This window comes from Colias eurytheme, chromosome 8 (genome assembly GCF_061535395.1).
Source record: "Colias eurytheme isolate Ceu_HAF_F1 chromosome 8, ilColEury1 Martin Lab GWU primary, whole genome shotgun sequence".
Lineage (NCBI taxonomy): Eukaryota > Metazoa > Arthropoda > Insecta > Lepidoptera > Pieridae > Colias > Colias eurytheme.
In genome coordinates, this window is record NC_142987.1 from 4,173,389 (window position 1) to 4,191,590 (window position 18,202).

Here is an 18,202-nt window from a genome sequence, read left to right on the forward strand (position 1 = left end):
GCTGTTACGTTACACCTTACTTAAAAGTCCAATTATTTTCCACATGTTCGAGACTCGTTGAGAAAGGAAAGTTTTCTTTCTCAAATGTAATAATTTCAAACTAGGAGCTTTAATAATTGAATTTCGCTTTGATAAGATAGAAGAAAACTAATTTCCGATACTTACAAAATATTTTATCTGTAACCCATAACTACAGAAGGTTCATGTAGTTTAATTTAAATTTTATGATTTGAGGCTGATCTTCAGACATGCTACAAGTTAACCTGGACGTATATTACGTTCAGGTAAATGCGTCACATGCTACAATAATATGTATATTATTTAATGTACTTGTGTTGCTGGAATTTCGATATAAACATAATAAATTAAGGTCCCAATTTGTAGAACTAATTTCGCATTCAATTGGCGTCGGCCGCCTGTTGGACCGAAATGTACCAATATCGTCTTAATAAAAAGGTGGTTTAATCTTAATAAATTAGGTCAAAACTTATACGAATATATTTGAAGTTAGGTAACATTACGACATTCTGTACGTGACTAACTTTCCACTCTTGTTTGGAAAGCACAATATTCAATGAATCCGTCGACATTGCCGATTCAAAATAATTTGCTTGACTGGGTTATTGCTGAACTTGTAACTTTATTGCGTTGTTAGTGACTATTGTAAGTATTGCTATTGGAACGAAATGTTTCATTTAAAATGCCCAAGAAAATCTTTTCAATATATTGATTACTGTACGGTTTAGAAGACAGTTTGACAAACTGAAATGTGTGTTAATACAATGACGGTGCAAAGTGTGAAGAAAACGATTATGGTGACATTTGACTTATGGAACCAGTGGCGAACAGAAAGAAAAATTGGAAAAATACGTGCTGACAATATATTTTCTATGACCTAAGTTAGTAAGACCTATTCTTAAGTTAAATGTGTTTTCAAATATAGTATTTCGATTATTTGAAAAATTCTTAATATTCCATATTTTCAAAATTGGTATAATAACGAAGAATGTCTAAAACATTAGCGCATAATGCATCAACATAATTACGTGACATATAAACTTCAAAGAAACTTCTCTTTATTTATCACACAAATACAATGAACAAAACCTGCAACAAGTTCAATTGAAATTATTTTCAAAATCAATTTGAAAATAAAATCTAACACATGGCGCACTCGGGTTGTAACTAACTTGCGAATTCGAAATATCGGGTATGAAATAGCTGATAGCAAACATAGCGCTAAATATACCCTATAGAATGGGAATAAGGTTAATAGTTGACTGCAAAAGTTCAGAGGTAAAGTTACTCAATTCGGCTCAGTCCTAGTAATGTTGACTTTTGCTAAGGTAAGCGAAAGTTGGACACTTCGGGGGAACTCACTTAAAATTGACTTAATTAAGAACATCGTGACTAATGATCCTTGAATTTTGGATAAGATTACATATTGCTAAATTTGCATTTTTCCATCGATAACAATTAATATCTGTCAAATTGTATTTTTAATGAGATGAAGATGTAATATCATCATGTAACGCTAATGTATTGACATAGGCAAATAGATAATAAGAAACCTAAAACGTAGCTTTTAACCAAAATAAATAATCAATTTATAGGTAAGCATAGGTATCACAAATTGTAAAAAATATGAAATATTTTTAAAATGTAATAAAACATCCTAAACGTGAGCGTGCCAGTGTGCAACACACGCAAAAAGTGTAAAATATTGAATTTAAAAATAAAATCGCTTTTCGTGTTTGATGAAATATTCTACATCGCTGACTATTTGTATTTATCTAGATTCTAGTACATGCAGAACATACTTCGAATAAAAAGTTGTTTTTCAAGCCATAAAATGAGAGCCGTTCGTAAATGCTAGAAGTACATTACCATTAACAATGAAACTTTTCTAAGTTTGATAATGTACTGATCTTCGTTGGCTCTTAATTGTAAAACTTAGGTCGTAATGGACTTAAAAGCCATTGTTATTCTTGTATCGGCTGAATAATGGAAACTTGGGAAGTATTGATGGTTATTGTTGAACATAAAACAAATTTTTTGCAGCTACAACTTTATAGCATAAACTCCAAGGGCTATCTTGTTATGAATTATTAATTAGGACGCTCTGTTTTACGGTTATAATGATTACCTGTCCCATTTTTGTTTTTACGTTGAATTTACTTGAGTTACTAATAGTACCGAAATATTGTTTTGGAATGGAAAAATTTACGGTTACGTTTTTAAAAATTACTTATTGTACGTTAGTATTCTTATTATATTTTATACAAATCACATTATTACTATATTTGAACATTGAACCTGATTTCTTTAACCATTAATCTTGTTTAAAAGTAAAAAAAAAATGTTTTTGTCACAGGCATGTGCTAAGCGACGGGCGGCTGGTTGTAGGAGCTCGCAGGTCGATGGTTGATGCTGGTGGGGGTGGCAACAGTGCTGTGTTGAGATGTAGAGCTTCTAATAGAGCTGGGGTTACGTTGTCACGACCGATGCTGTTACAACCAGGTAATGTGTGTTTATAGTTCATCTGTAATTATTGTTATAACGCTTAAGAGTTTGTTTTGAGCAGTCTTATCGTAGGAAGTATGCGAACTATGGAATTGAAAAGATATTTTTGTATTGAAGCAGTGAAAATGTTGCAAAAATGTGACAAAATATTCCTTTTAAGAGAACGTGAATTTGCGTGGGTTAACTAGTTAAAATAAATGTTAAGTATGAAATGTGCTAATTTGTATCAAGTCCCACGGCCTGACTTAAATGAAGAGAGCTTATAGCAATTATTTTGAGGTAAAGGCACATTCAAACATTTTTTCTTTGTTAAGAGGAAAATGAATATTTTTATATACATCTTAATCGAATTTTGCCATTTTGTTGAGTAGATATAATTATTCTAAAAAATGGGAATTGACAAAAACACTAAAGTTCACTGCTTTGTAATCGAGCTCAACGTTTTTGTTTGTTATACAATACGGCAATTATTTCGATAATGATTAAATTGCATTCATGCAGGTACCCATAGAAATTTGAATAATCGTTTTATAAGCCCAATTGAGTGGACAAATTTTTAATCAAATTTAATTTCAAATTTTAAATTATTGTATACACGATGTAATTGGATACACAACGAAAAAAAATAAGGTAATCCAATTATCTGACATGAGCTTCGTAAATACAAATGGTAGGTTGTTCGTTAATTTGGTATGTTGTTTCGACAAATAAAAATGAGACGGTAAAACAAAAACATAAATGGCTTACGAGAATATTGGATAATGTATGCTCCGCGTGCTTGAAACGTAATAATATTATTCACTGCAAACAACGGAGTCTTGTAATAAGCAAATGTACGAAGGGCAAAACAAATTACAACTTTGAGTCGAGTTGGACCAATTAAATTTCAGTTACATTCCGATGAAATATGGAATAAAATGAAAACAGCCCACGGGCGCTCGAGTTTTTTCACGAGAGAAACTTTTAATTAAGGGATTAAAAATGACATAATATGAAGTTTGAAACAAGTCCTTTGTTTGAGCGTTCGAAGGAAATTTTTTAAATAGTAGTATGGTACAGTAACGTTCGCAGTGCGCTTTCACCCAGTTTTCATAATATTACACTCGATGCGTGAAATGTTCTTATTTTTTCTTAAAGGTTTTAGAATACTCCTCGATTATAATGGAACTTCTCTTATCGTATTACAAATTAATTTTCTGATGATGGATAATTTTTACAGCGGAGTTTTCAATTTATGAAAAATGTTTGATACGTAACATCGAAAATGGAAATTAATTATATTTAAACTAGATTTTGTTTTAGCTGCGGGCAAATTAAGATCAAAATAATACTAAAATGGTATAGCTAATATATAATATTTTTGCTCCAATTACTTTTTTTACAGAGGATCTCAGAAGCTTTAATTAAAATTTCGACGACATTATATCCTCAGAAATAGATCATTATAAAGATTCCACAGATTTTCAATGAAAATTGCGTTAACATCTTTTGAGTCTTATAAAGGTCGTATTATGGACTTTGTATGTTCTAATATGTTATAATATAATTTAACATAGGACTTTTTTAACCATTCTTACTTAAATATTTACAAGAAAATTCATTAAAATTACTAAATATTTTTAAAACGAAACCTTAATTTAATTTTGCGACAAACATCGTCGGGTAATTTAAACTTATATTATTATTAGATTAAAAATATCTGAAAAGATTGGTATATAAATAACCGACAGTTTCAAAACCAAAGCAACTTTAACGTAGAGATTTAAGCTACCATATTTTAATATTTTCTTCGACAATATACTTTACTACAAAGGCGAAATTGAAAGGCAACAAATGGGAGCTAGAAGCTTATTCTTATTCAAATGACTTTCAAAGAAAGTATTCGACACTTTGGTATTGTGATACTTGTTCTGTAATAGCAACCTATATGCTTTTATATATTATATCAATATACACCAACACGTAGCAAATTTGTTGTTTAGCAACTTGAATGGATAAATACTGAAAAAAATACCACATTTAATTCAAAGGCATATGAAAATGTTGGAATAAAAATTAATTGATGCCATAAACTCGGTAAACAAGTATTTTCAATTCTCAACGACGATAATGAGGCTTCACAGACAAAACAATGTCTATTGCAGTTCGAATCGATTTATTATTATTGTGTGCTTAAATTGAAACTGAACAGAAATAAAAACCGAAATAATATCGCGTTCATTCAACACTGAATTTATTATTGAATGCTCCCATTGTTATGTTGTTTGTATTAAAAATAAAGCTTTTGTTTTTAAAGCCTTGTTAATATTATTTATTCGAGGGCTTACGTGAGGATAATTTGAATATAATTTTATTACGAGATTCAGTGGACTGAAACTATATGAAAGCAAAATTAATCGTCGTAAATTATAATTTTGTATAAGTCGAATTTAACTGTTATAAAAATAAAACATTTATTTCATACAACATTAATTAATATTTTACATGACTCGCTGTTTGTCCGTATGTATATATGCTTACATCTTTAAAACTACACAACGGATTTTGATCCGGATTTTCAATAGATAGAGTGGCTCTTGAGGATTGTTTTAGTACCTATATACCTAACTAGCGGTCCGCCCCGGCTTCGCCCGTGGTACATATTTACGTTTTCTCTACATAAAAACCATCCTCGTACTTCAAGGAATATAATAAAAAAAGAATTATCGAAATCGGTTCAGCCGTTCTCGATTTATGCGCTTACCAACACATTTTGCGATTCATTTTTATATATAAGATTGGTTAAGTTTGAAATCTAGCAAGAAAGCTAGTCCGCTATAAAGTTCACACACCTTCATTCAAAAATTATTACATAGACCTTTTTTTACCGTCTAGTGGAGGACAATGTCCTGTCGCATTCGGTTCGTCAGCTGATTCCCGCTAAAATAGGAGGTTCCGTGCTATTGCGTTGTGAGCTATCGCTACAGATAGGCTTTACTGATGTGAAGTGGCTGCAAGACGGGTTGCCCCTAGCAACGGGATATATGGGAACGGGTAAATATTTAGAACGAATTGTTATTATATACATGTTATTTGTTAGAATATTCTGTTAATGTGTGCTCTACTTTATCCTTTTAGTTTTTCTAGTACACAAATAAGTTTGTAGTTATGTGACATTGTAGCATGTCGTGATGAATCGTATTACTTACAAAATTTAGAAGATGAAAACATTTTTTTAATTCTGTTTATGTTTGATTGAATATTGAACCTGTTAAAAAAGAAATTTATCATCACGTTTGACTGTCAATAAAAAAATGTTCCTTCTACATTTTTGTTTGGTTAATTATTAATTATTCATCTAGTTTTAGACACACTTTTAAATATCTTCATCAATTTAAAATTCCTATAGATACGCGATGGATATCAGGCGCAGGAGGGTTGTTGCTGGGTTCAGATTTAACACAGGCTGATATTGAAGCCGATTATTCGTGTATAGCTGTAGATACGCCCAGTCCTACAATCAAATTAACTACAGACGGTAAGAACAAATATTTATTTCTATAAGTATTTATTTCGTTGATTTTCTTTTCCGAGAATATGGTTTGGATGAATAATGTTTGGCGACAAATTAATAAATTCATCCAGCTCTCTCCAGTATTTAGGAAGAGTATCTTAAATAGCTATAGATAAATTATTGTTATGCTGTGTATTGTGTAATGTAATATACAACATACAAAAATAAAATCTGTAAAAAAATATTAATAGAAAGCAAACATTATTTTTTATTTTTTACATTTTAAAAAATACTCAAAATTTTGTAAAATATTCGGGAAAGTTTGATATTGATTAACTGCGTTTATCTAGTAACTATAATAATAATAATCAAACATTTTATTAGCATTTTGCGTACTCACGAGAAACATAAACAATAATGTTCTCGTTATTTGTTTGCACAATATAATAATATCAAGAACAAGTTTCGTTTCATTCGGGAGTAATAAGATTTTACCTACGAATAATCGAAATACAGTTTTCTAATAATAATAATTGATCATTACTTTTAATAAAGCTATATTTATTTCCTAACGATGTTGTGTAGAAAGCAGTTGGTTGGAAAGTGTTGAAGTAAATTCGATTGAAGCTCGCGCAGGCGACACGGTAATCCTGCCTTGCATTCTACGACATAGCAACAGGCATACTATCACGTGAGTATTCTTAGATTATAGTCATCATATGGAATATGCAATAATTCTGATTTAATACCCCACTGTTTTGCACCAACACAAGTAAAGTTCAATTACCTATGTTGTTAATTTTCAATATTCATTGTTTACCTATCTAGGTATTGATTACAAAGTTCAGGATTGAATCTGTGATATTATTAAAATGCAAATCACATACTAACTTTAAAAATATATTTTATACTTAAGGTCTTATTTTGTCGTCATCCTAAATAGGAATATGTACGAGAATTACTTTTTGAATCATCTACCATATAAGTAAATATACTTTGTGACATGTATCTTGGCAACTTCGACATTTTTATCACACATCACTAGCAAACACTATTCCTTTTTACCAAAAAACGAAACATCGCTCCACACATATCCGATTACCACTATTCGATCAAGCCGCTCACCCCGCTCTGTCACCTAGCTGGCAGCGGCAGGACACGAGCGGTGTGTGGGCCGCCGCGGGCGAGGGGTCCGTGAGGCGCGGGGCGTTAGTACTAGCCGCTGTGAGAGCGCACCACGCTACACGGTACGCGTGTGCTGCGGGGGATAACTCGCCGCGCGTGATCGTGCGACTGATCGTGTATGAACCACTCACTGTTACTGTCAACCCTAATCCATTGGTGAGTGTTGGTTTGCAGGGAGATAATTAGATGTAGTAGTGCTATAGGAAAGTATTTTAACAGCAATTGTTTTACTCCTTTGTGTATGGGAGCGTGGTCAGGATTTTGTATAGTAGGTACCTTAATCCATTAGTAAGTGTGTTGATGTGTGTGTTGATGGATTGATTGCATCATGCATGGCTAGTTACGTATGTATCGGTGTGTTAGTACTTTAGTTAGAGCCCATCACGCTACACGGTACGCGTGTGCTGCGGGGGATAACTCGCCGCGTGTCATCGTGCAACTGATCGTGTATGAACCACTCGCTCTTACTGTCAACCCTAATCCATTGGTAAGTGTGTGTGTTGGTTGTATGACTAGTTATTTTATATGTTATGTTATTTTATTTTATTATTTTATTGGTAAGTGTAGCTGTGTTTGCTTATATAGGCTACAGGTTCTTCAGGTAATGGTTTTTTGAGAAAATGCTTTGTCATAATGTGCAATTAATTATATTAATTTTAGTGAAGTTTGGGTACAACCAACTTTTACTGGAGAAATTGATCTTGAATTTGAAAAGTCTTCTCCTTGAATCTGATAATGTTTATACGATGAATCTTCATTGATTGAAATATTTATAGAAAGTTTTATTTTAATCGAGTACTAACTCGATCGAACAACATTTAATCAAGTTTCACAAAAATGTTCATTTAAGACTAGCACTTTTTCCAGATGCTAGGCACAGGAGGGTCTGGTAGCTTCAACTGCTCGGTATCAGGGGGTAGAGGCGGTGGGGTCACCATCAGCTGGCAGCATGAGGGCAGACCTCTCCACTCTCCTCAGAACAAACTGACATTAGGACCAGTGAGATCACATCATGCTGGGTTGTATCAGTGTACGGCGTATGATCACTCGGACTCTGCGGTTTCTGGGGCAGAACTGGTTATTGCGGGTAATATTCTTTGTTGAAAATATTGTCAAGTAAATTATTGATGTTATTAGTGACACAATATGTTTTTCTGTTGGTTTTTAATTCCAATGTGTGAATTTAAATTTTTTTTCTTCAATTTTGAAGTCAGGTTATATAAAATTTTCCTGCTTTTTTACTGTAACTTTAACGCTATCGTTCTTCTTTGTTTTTTCATTGGAAATAAATGGCTTATCATGATAATATATATAATACTTTATTAGATAGATTGAATGTATAAGCACGTTTTAGACAGACCTCCAAGACTGATAACAACATTCAGTGAGGCCATAACTCGAGTTGGACAAAGTATTGCGTTAAGATGTGCGGCTACTGGGATTCCTTCGCCGAGAATATTTTGGACGTTGGATGATAGACCTCTTCCTTCTGCACCTGAAAAGTAAGTTATTCATGCTATAATCGCTTAATTGTTTTTAGGTACATTTTTTAATGATTTTCAATTGTATTTTTATTTCAAAAAAATATTTATGAGCCTATGTTACCATTTCATGAAAAAGTTCCTGATAGACTGACTTTTGACAAATATGTGTGGTAGAGAATTTTACCTTTTAATTTATTACTTCAAATAGTTAAATGGCCCAAGTCGTTGAAATACATATTATTTTTAGATACACAATAAATACAAGAGCAGAATCACAACCAGGTAGTGAAGAAGGCAATATCATATCAACGTTAAGTATAACAATTCGAAGTGCAGATGAAGGCGGGAGATACGGATGTAATGCAACAAACTCTGGTGGTTCTCAAGCGCATTATGCAAGGCTTAATGTTTTTGGTAAAATATATTAAAATATAGTTATTGAATATGGTTTATAATTAATAGAACGCGTTATAACTAGTACTTAAAACTTTAGCATTAAAACATTTGGTGATTGAAAAATTGAGAAAGTAAAGAATATTACATAGGTGCAATCGTTGCATCGATTAGTGATAAATTTGAATACTTAAATGAAATGGTCAGTTTTTTTCATGGTGAGAAATTTCTAGGTCCACCAAATATAAGATATCTACCACCGATGCATGTGAAAGTCGAAGCTGATGTGACATTATACTGTCCATATTCAGGATATCCAATTAAGTAAGTTGTTAGATTATAATTTATTCTTTACATGTTAAATTCACGTTTTGAATTAATATTTAACAGCTTGATGAATGAAAGGATTAAAATGTAAAAAAAAAGTTCAACTTTTGAACAGGTTAGAAAAGTGAAAGAAATTTTGTAAAAAGTAAGATAAAATTATGAATAAGCGTTAACATTCATTCAATTTAAAAAATAATAATAAAGTCCTATTTAGTATTTACGGTCATGATATCCATAATACATATAAAATGAACATAGTATGCTAAGAAAAGCTTAATTCAAGGGAAGTCATTTGGAGAAGGGAAGATGGTTCTATCGTTGAATCTCCAATAGACACTGGTGATGAAAGAGGAATATTAAGATTGCCCTCAGTGAGAGGGTCTGCTAGCGGCAGTTATACTTGTGAAGTGAGGGCTGAAAGCGGGGAACTCGCTAGACGAACTGTACGCATTGAAGTACATAGTAAGTATTTAATTTGATGAAAAAGAACCTTTGATAATCCATATAAAGTAAAGAAATAGCCTTTAAAGTGATATCATTGAAATTTAAATTGAGATGAAAACACCGTTGAAAAATGATTTCTTCGAAATTTGTCTCATACGACGATTGTAATTAATGTCTATTTAAGCATAAATGTTGGGTACCATTTTTATTATATTTTTCTACAGAACCACCGAAAATAGTTCCATTTCAATTCCCCGAAGAATTAGAAGTGGGAGGAAGCACGCAAGCTACATGTAGTTTAGTATCTGGGGATAAACCCATACAGTTTTCCTGGCACAAAGATAACTTACCCATCCCATCGGTATTAAAAGTAAGTATTTCTATGAAGATTGAAGACTGAAGATATATTTCTTGGTACATTTTGAGATAAAAGTTATAATTCTCAGGTTGAACAAAAGAATATGGACTTTTTCACAATATTAGTGATACAAGATTTGAATTCTATGCACAGCGGGGAATATTCTTGTCGAGCAACAAATGATTTTGGAACAGTTAGTCATACTGCTTCGTTAATTGTTAAAGGTAGGTGCCTGATATGTGAGTTATTATTGTGATTGATCGTGGTTATGAATTGTATTGCATAAATATAAAAAATGTCTGTATTTAAATTGAAAAAAAAAAGCCGTTTGGAAGATTACGCGGATCAAACAACCAATTTTTTTTCATTATTATTGTTTATAAAAAACTCGAATGAAGAAGCTGTTATGCATTGCAAATAGGAAATATATATATATTTCTTAAATTATACAAAATGATCACGTACAAATTCATTCAAATGAAGAGTAAGATGATAAACGAAACAGTCTCTTAACAGAGGCGCCGTTATGGGTGTGGCGAGCACAGAACACATCTGTGTCGGCTGGTGCTGCAGTACTATTGCCTTGTTCTGCTAAGGGCCAGCCAATGCCTAGGATTTCTTGGGAATTTTCTACAGGTTAGTAATGGATGGCTTTTTTATTTCTAATGTTTAAATTTTTTGAACTTTAAGTCATTTTCTATTTACATGCTTCTGTCTTCCTTCCATTCCAATTAATTAATTTTATGTATTTTAATGTATTCGCCATAAAATCAAGTTAGTAATAGAAGGGAGTTTTTTTTTCTTCATTTTAAAGTTCTGTATTCAACAGCAGTAGTTGTTATTGAACTATCAAAATTGTTAACTATTATTACATTTCCTTTGAACTTACCAATAAAGTTATTATCCAGACCGACCAAATTAGAAATGACATCACGACTTATGTGTATAACAAAGAGTGAAAACTGGTGTTACATTTTATGGGGTTAATCCGAATCGCCCGATAAGCGATCACTCGTAACTCGCGTACGTTCCGTCCTGGTTCATCCTTTAAGACACGTATTCCACTTTCTCTTCCTATGCATTTGCAAATAAGAGTATTAAGCTCAACTAAAATACAAATTGTACGTATAACAGAGGGTGAAAATTGGCGTCACATCCTCTGGGGTCAAACCGAATCGCCCGATATGAGCGAAGGGTCTCTACTCGCGGACGGTACTGTGTGGGTCCGTGCAGCGACCCCACAGCATGAGGGATGGTACAGATGTACTGCAAGGGTACAACATTCGTTCTTACACCATACCTTCTATTTGGATGTTAGAGGTGAGATGTTTTATGAAAATAATGTAATTATTATTTTGTTGGTTGTGTATTATTTTCTTGCTTTGATTCATGGATGGGCAAGTTTATAGTTTCAAGTATAAGGAATGTCACTTTTAATTAAAACTTAGTAAAATTAAGAGTAACTCATATTGAGATGGATGTTTAATTGTAAGAAATCACTTATAAACAAAATCTCTTCAAAATTTACCGGGATTCTTGTTTTTGATGAAAGTGTACACTGTACACAATACAGACCAAAATACTATGAAAAAAAAAATCATAAAAAAACTTGAAGTTTTGCATTTTACGTACAGAACCACCTAAACTAACTCGAGGGGGAGGTGGTGGGGAAACTCAGTGGGTAGTTAGAGGATCCACAGCACGGTTGACTTGCTCAGTTCGCGGCGAACCTGAAATTCACATACATTGGACACACGACTCCAGGCCACTCGCTTTGCAGTAAGTAGCATTTACTTATCTCTTCTCTTATCTTTAATATTCTTGTTTATTTTATGTTGCTTTTAAATGAAAATTTCTATGAAGAACTTGATCACAGTTGACTACCCAGAAATCTTTATTTATTGTTAGTTAAATATAAATTAGTTTCAGGAAGAAATGAAGCATTTCACCTAATTCCAAATGTTACACTTAAATTTTAATATTTTATGTAGTGGTACTTACATTTTATGATGTATATGCTATTTTAGACGACAGAGTTGAAAATTTTAATGGAGGTACGTTCACACGTGATAGAGAATATTAAAATAGTTTAAAATTACTTCACTTTCAATTATTAAATTTCTAAACTTTAAGCACAAAGCTTAATGAACGCACGTTCCTAATTTATATTTTGCAACAAAATATTAAACTCACAAAATTTCTTCTGACATTAGCACCTAATAAATATCATGTTAGAACTCTGCTTTTTAACATAAATATTGAATTTTCTATACACGTCATAAGTAGTGTTATTTCCGCCTCACCTGCCTTTTATACGGAACGTAATTAAGTGCTACATTTTGTGTTCATTTCAAAATGAACTATATTCATTTTAGCTTAGCCCCTGCACTTAGTATAAGAGAGTTAGTTGTTGTTGGGCGAGGGGTATGACCTAATTCCTAGGCAGCTTGACGGTCCGAGCTTTTGCAAATTTAAATGTGACGCAGGTGTTTCTGGTGATTTTAGGTTTATATTTTATTTATAAATATGCTTCATCCTAACAGGTTTTACGGTTTTAAAGCTTATGCTTAAAAAGTGACTCATAAAAAAGAGAATTTTCCTTAAGATAAAGAAGAATAAAAACTTGATAAAACCTAAGCAGTCACAGTATTGAATTTTGTTTCTTTAACTGTTTCTTTTTAAGTCGATGCATCTATACGATTTTAATAATATCTCCTATTCCTAACTCCAATATATCAAGTCCGATAACTGGACATATTTTACCTCCAATTAATCAAATAAATAGCGGCTCCGGTGGCGTCGAAATGCGAGACCTCGGTAACGGTGCGATGATGTCTGAAATCACGATCACGCACGCGGGACCCGAACATGCGGGTGACTATAGATGCTTGGCGAGAAACTTGTATGGGACTGATGAACTGATCTTCAGGCTGTTTGTTAAAGGTAAGTTTGTTAGATGTATGAATGAACTTGTGTTGGCAAAATATATTACGGTGTAAAGTTAGTAGATACTATAATAATTAATAAAACATTTCGTAACTGAATTTGGAACAACTAAATTTGGAAATTAATAATTGCCAGCAGTTATTAATTTTCAGTTTTTACGAAATCAAAATTCATACTATTTGAACAGATTACAAAATATCTTCAATTTATAACGAGTGCAGAATGTGGTGTATGTGTATTATTTTAATATTATTTTGTGCTATGAAATGTAATTCATATGCAAGTTCGTAGAATAAGACCAATCAAGCTTTAGCTGAGCAAATTACTTGATGAGATTCGCGAGAAGTGATTTTGGTTCTGATTAACAATGAGACTATCCCACCATAATAATATTATCTTATTTAATTGTTTATTATTACTACAATGTACATCAAAAATTACAAAAATATTAAAATAAAGATGATTTAATAAGATTAAAACAAGTTAATTATTCTGGAACTTAATTTTGTGATGGGGACAATAAAAATAGGATTGGTCTTTAATTGATTGAATATATGGTCTTAGGGATTTTAAATTCAACCTAGATAGGTTTTATTCCTTACAAAATGACTTTATATGTCTACTTTCAACAATAAAATAATAATCGACTCAAAATAATTATTAACACATTACACAACTAAGCACAACCAAAACGACCGTTACGTCCGAGAGCCCAAAGGAAAGTGTGTCAAATCCGCTGTTCAGCTCATTTTTATAACCACCCACTCGGATCGGTTTGCCAGTTGGGAATTAATTTATAACAATGGTGTCACCACCAGGAGAAGGACGGTGTTATTACAAAAGAATCGAAGGTAATTTCAATAGTATTAGGTATGAAGCAGGGTAAAAAAATCGATTGGACACATTAAATTTATTTATATCAACAGCATCATGACAGGCAGGGTGAAAAATATAGCATTGGTCTATATGTTCTAGGCGTTTTACTAAATAACGACGTTTATTTGTCTGAATGACGTTCGTTTCTAATTTAATGGTGGTTCGGAAGTTAAGTGCAGGTGCGAGTGCCGGTGCCCCAGATCCTGTTACGTCTCGCTGATATATAAAATTGTTTTCTGCGCATCGGATCATACGATGTTCCGAGCCGCCATTAAGTTTAAAACGTACTGTATCTATCTCTATCAATTGTATTATTTCTAAATTTCGAGGGGTAACATTTAAAACTTGAACAGAACGGCCCAGCGTCCCCGAAGAGGTACGCATATCCGAAGTATGGTCTCGCCGGGCACGCGTCACGTGGCGCGCGGCCCGTAATACCGCAGTATCTCAATACGCGCTACAGTACCGAGCTCTCCCCGCAACGCCTGATGCGCTCCCACTCGACGCGTGGACCTCCCCTGATGTGCTTAACGTCACGCTGGCGAATTCCGACCTACTCCATGTCGCGTAAGTTTATTCCTTTTTTTTATTTATTTACCATAATACTTGGATCAAGTAGTATTTGTTAGTAGGATGCAAACTTAATACCATGTCTAAGTTATGTCTATTAAAAGACACTACGCGTAAACTAGTCGTTTCGACGCAACGAACACACAAACACTTTCACCTATTTCTTCAGCAATAACCCTTAAAATACTGTTGCAACTGCAACTACCTCGTACTCGCTCTAAAAGAGATGCTGTTTTTTTCCGAGCGACGGGCCAGAAATCCAATGTAGGTATGTGCCGGTGCAAACATACTGGAGACGCTGCAGAATGTGGCAGTCCCAACGGCATCCATAAGCGTTCAAAAATCTTTCCGCGAAATTTTATGTGGACATATCTTTCATGGTGGCACGGCCCCCTTGAAAAGGGCCGTGGTTTATGTCGGATTCCTACCGACCAAAACCTCACTATGTTCCGTCCAGCCGCTTCAATGACGGGGCCACGGGTGTTGGTAGAATTCGTCAGGATAAGTTCACCCGTAACCCGACCTTATGAATATGATAATGCTCCGTGAATTTCAATCTCAGTGACGCTAATGTATTTACGCTTGTGACGCTTCGACTGTCTCTATCGTGAATTAATGTAGCGAGTTTCGAGATCTCGCGCTAAATTATGAATTAACTTGTCGAGACATGATAACAATTTTGATGTGGAGATATGCTAATTTTGGTATGATTTCGTAACACGAGGTAACACTTCACGTGTCATCAATTTGTCATCTTTTGGTAAAAAATTTATTACAGTATCTCTACGCGTTTTAATTTATTTCCTAGGCGGTTGGCACACTGCCCCGCATAACGTAGCGTAACGCATGAATGTGTGTTTCAATTTTTTTCTCTCAAGTATCTCCGTTTGTATAGAAAACACGCACATTCACGCGCGTTTTCACACATTAGATTACGCATTTGGGCGCTACGCTGCGTAGCACGAAGCACATGTGCTAACTGCCTAACTGATATTTTTTATGAGCTCTTCCTTTAAGGCACACCTTTTACTATACTAAACACTAATAAATAAACTACATTATATAAAACCCCCAAAAACAGTTCCGAAGGCCCCGGTAGAGCGGGTGCACTCATATCAGCGCTGTTCCCGGACACACGCTACGTGCTACGGCTCGCGGCGCACAACGATGTTGGCGCGTCGCCTTATACTGCGCCATTGCACTTTACTACGAGAGAGGAAGGTGAGGTTGATTGTTGCTGGATTGTGTTTTATAAAATCCATAATATGTACAGTTAAGTGATCTGACAGGCGCGCTTATATCAGTGTGGTTCTCCGACACGCGCCCCACGGATGTGGATAAATGTGTTTGTAACATTGATCATTAAAATTGAGGTTTCATTTGGAAACATTTTCTGTTTTATTTTTATAGGCTACTGGTTATTTCACACTTTAAAATATATTATTTATTTAATAAAATAACGATTACATATATACTGTATGTCCGAATCTATATTATGTAATTACATAATCCACTTTCAAAGTTAAAGGTGCAAAAAAATCTGCTACTATTATTATCAGCATAGATTTTTTTTCTATATAAAGCTAAACCAGGTAACTAAAGCATCCTCAAATATATTAATAAGTTAATAAATAATGTTTAATATCTGAATAAACATGTAATATAATTAGTAATTAACAATGCTCGTTATAGTCTACCTTTTCGCTCGTGCGGCTCTTCGTTTATACGCCGGTACTTAGCTTTGAAGCTTTAATTAATATTAAACTTCTTAACATTTAATATCTTATATATTAATGTGATACTTATTCATAGTATCTTAAAATATTTATATGTGGATTCCATCTATTACCGTCAATCTCTTAACCTTTGTGTATAAATGTATTTTCAACAACCCTTTCACAAAAATTTTGTACCTTTTCCTGTCAAGATGAAAGTAAACAGATTTGTTACGGGTTTATTTTTATTTTGCTAGTCCTTAAAGATCAGAGACTGAGGTTTAGATGCGCATCTATCTTTGTTATTTCAATCACAAATAAGTCAATCCCTTCCGACTCAAAAGAATATTCTTTGCTTTTTGTAAAACTTGTAACTTTTAGTACGGTCTATTAAATATGTAAATATTATGTTCATAACGTTTTTTTTTTCATAATTTAAAAAGGATACATTATCTAAGAATGTATGTATAAACACGTCTGCAAAGGCCTAAAGAGCCTACTAAAAAAATAAATTGACTTTTTATCACGTAAACAAACTAGTACATGTCCGGACTCCGGAATAAATCACTTTAGACGGGACAATTTTTACTAAGAGGAGAGAAAAAACTCAATTTTATGGTAAATGTATTTGGAGGAACTTTTTATAGACTTTTAAACACAGATGCGTCCGCAAAGTTGTTAAGCAAGTTACTTGTACGTCGAGTCGTCGCTTGAAGTTTTTTAAGTTAAAAGATGTTTTTGTTTATCAAAGAGCCTTCTCTATATTGAACCCTCAGGTAAAAATGTAGCGTTGAATTAAAACGAAACAGCTGCAAGGGGTTATACTTATATACTTTTAACTATATATATTGCACGCCTCATAAGCGAAGCGTTGAGGTGGGTACTACTGTCACTTCGCGCAAAACATCTGATTTTTCAAACTTAAAATGTCTTTATGTATCATACATTGCACTTGTAAGATAATACATACACACACATATTAAGAAAAAACACTATTTTTAACGTTCATGATATTTTTGATGTCATTTTTGTTATTTAAACTAGTTAAAAAACAGTTTAAAAAAGTTCTGTCTTAGACGTCCGTGTGTCTGTATGTGCGGATCCTTTTTCTTGTTAACACGATAGCGACCGAAATACTTTACTAATCGAGTCTTTTTTTTTCTCTTACGCTTGAGTATGCTCAGGAATAGAACCCTTTCATTTTACGGGGTCTGATTCGATGTGGTTTAATTGTTATTAAATAAACAAAAATAATAATTAATAAATATTTATTAAAAAAAAATTATGAGGCGTGCACTTTTGGATTTTCCAAATTATTTTCATAATCAAAATGAAATGTTAAAATATGAAACATATTTATGGAATAAATTATTAATCCTTCTTGTTGTTCTATTATCGATAGTCAAATACCTGCAGATATTTTTGTTTGCAAATTTATTTTGAAAACTAAAAAATCTACAGATAATTATCAAAACAATTTTGTCCAAACGAATAAAATTCCACAACCATTAGATACTACTTAAAAATCTCGCCGTTACCAGTCAATACCGTTTTATTTGATCCATTCTCAATACATATCTATGCAAAAGTAAACGGAGGAACCTAATATAGTTTTCCACACAAATATCCGTTGATATTTCAATACGAGTGTGTGATAACAATAACATTTAATCTCCTTAGCGCCCGGGGGTGTGCCCCGGGACATTTCGCTGCGCGCCCTCCGCGCCCGTGAGCTACTCGTCACTTGGCAGGTGAGGTCTTAATTTTTGTAACAACCCTCTAGGTTTCTTTTTGTAAACCTGTCTGAATTTGATGTCTTGAATTGATGGCTAGAGATTATTTTTAGAACAATTTGTAGAGAAAAATTGTAAGCACTTTCGGGATATTT

At 33.3% G+C, this 18,202-nt stretch overlaps 1 protein-coding gene across 1 annotated transcript in view; it reads left to right on the plus strand.

The window, feature by feature from the left end:
• LOC149906420 (cell adhesion molecule Dscam2-like) overlaps nucleotides 1–18,202 on the plus strand; it is a 42,244-nt gene that overhangs the window by 8,309 nt on the left and 15,733 nt on the right. The window contains exons 3-21 of the mRNA XM_090104303.1: nucleotides 2,375–2,520; nucleotides 5,398–5,556; nucleotides 5,912–6,040; nucleotides 6,602–6,707; nucleotides 7,159–7,357; nucleotides 8,069–8,288; nucleotides 8,556–8,703; nucleotides 8,933–9,099; nucleotides 9,312–9,402; nucleotides 9,689–9,867; nucleotides 10,074–10,219; nucleotides 10,296–10,431; nucleotides 10,724–10,843; nucleotides 11,342–11,527; nucleotides 11,842–11,986; nucleotides 12,993–13,150; nucleotides 14,383–14,596; nucleotides 15,681–15,820; nucleotides 17,995–18,065. Coding sequence (XP_089960429.1) covers nucleotides 2,375–2,520; nucleotides 5,398–5,556; nucleotides 5,912–6,040; nucleotides 6,602–6,707; nucleotides 7,159–7,357; nucleotides 8,069–8,288; nucleotides 8,556–8,703; nucleotides 8,933–9,099; nucleotides 9,312–9,402; nucleotides 9,689–9,867; nucleotides 10,074–10,219; nucleotides 10,296–10,431; nucleotides 10,724–10,843; nucleotides 11,342–11,527; nucleotides 11,842–11,986; nucleotides 12,993–13,150; nucleotides 14,383–14,596; nucleotides 15,681–15,820; nucleotides 17,995–18,065 — 2,860 coding nt within the window. The remainder of the gene's footprint in view (nucleotides 1–2,374; nucleotides 2,521–5,397; nucleotides 5,557–5,911; nucleotides 6,041–6,601; nucleotides 6,708–7,158; nucleotides 7,358–8,068; nucleotides 8,289–8,555; nucleotides 8,704–8,932; nucleotides 9,100–9,311; nucleotides 9,403–9,688; nucleotides 9,868–10,073; nucleotides 10,220–10,295; nucleotides 10,432–10,723; nucleotides 10,844–11,341; nucleotides 11,528–11,841; nucleotides 11,987–12,992; nucleotides 13,151–14,382; nucleotides 14,597–15,680; nucleotides 15,821–17,994; nucleotides 18,066–18,202) is intronic.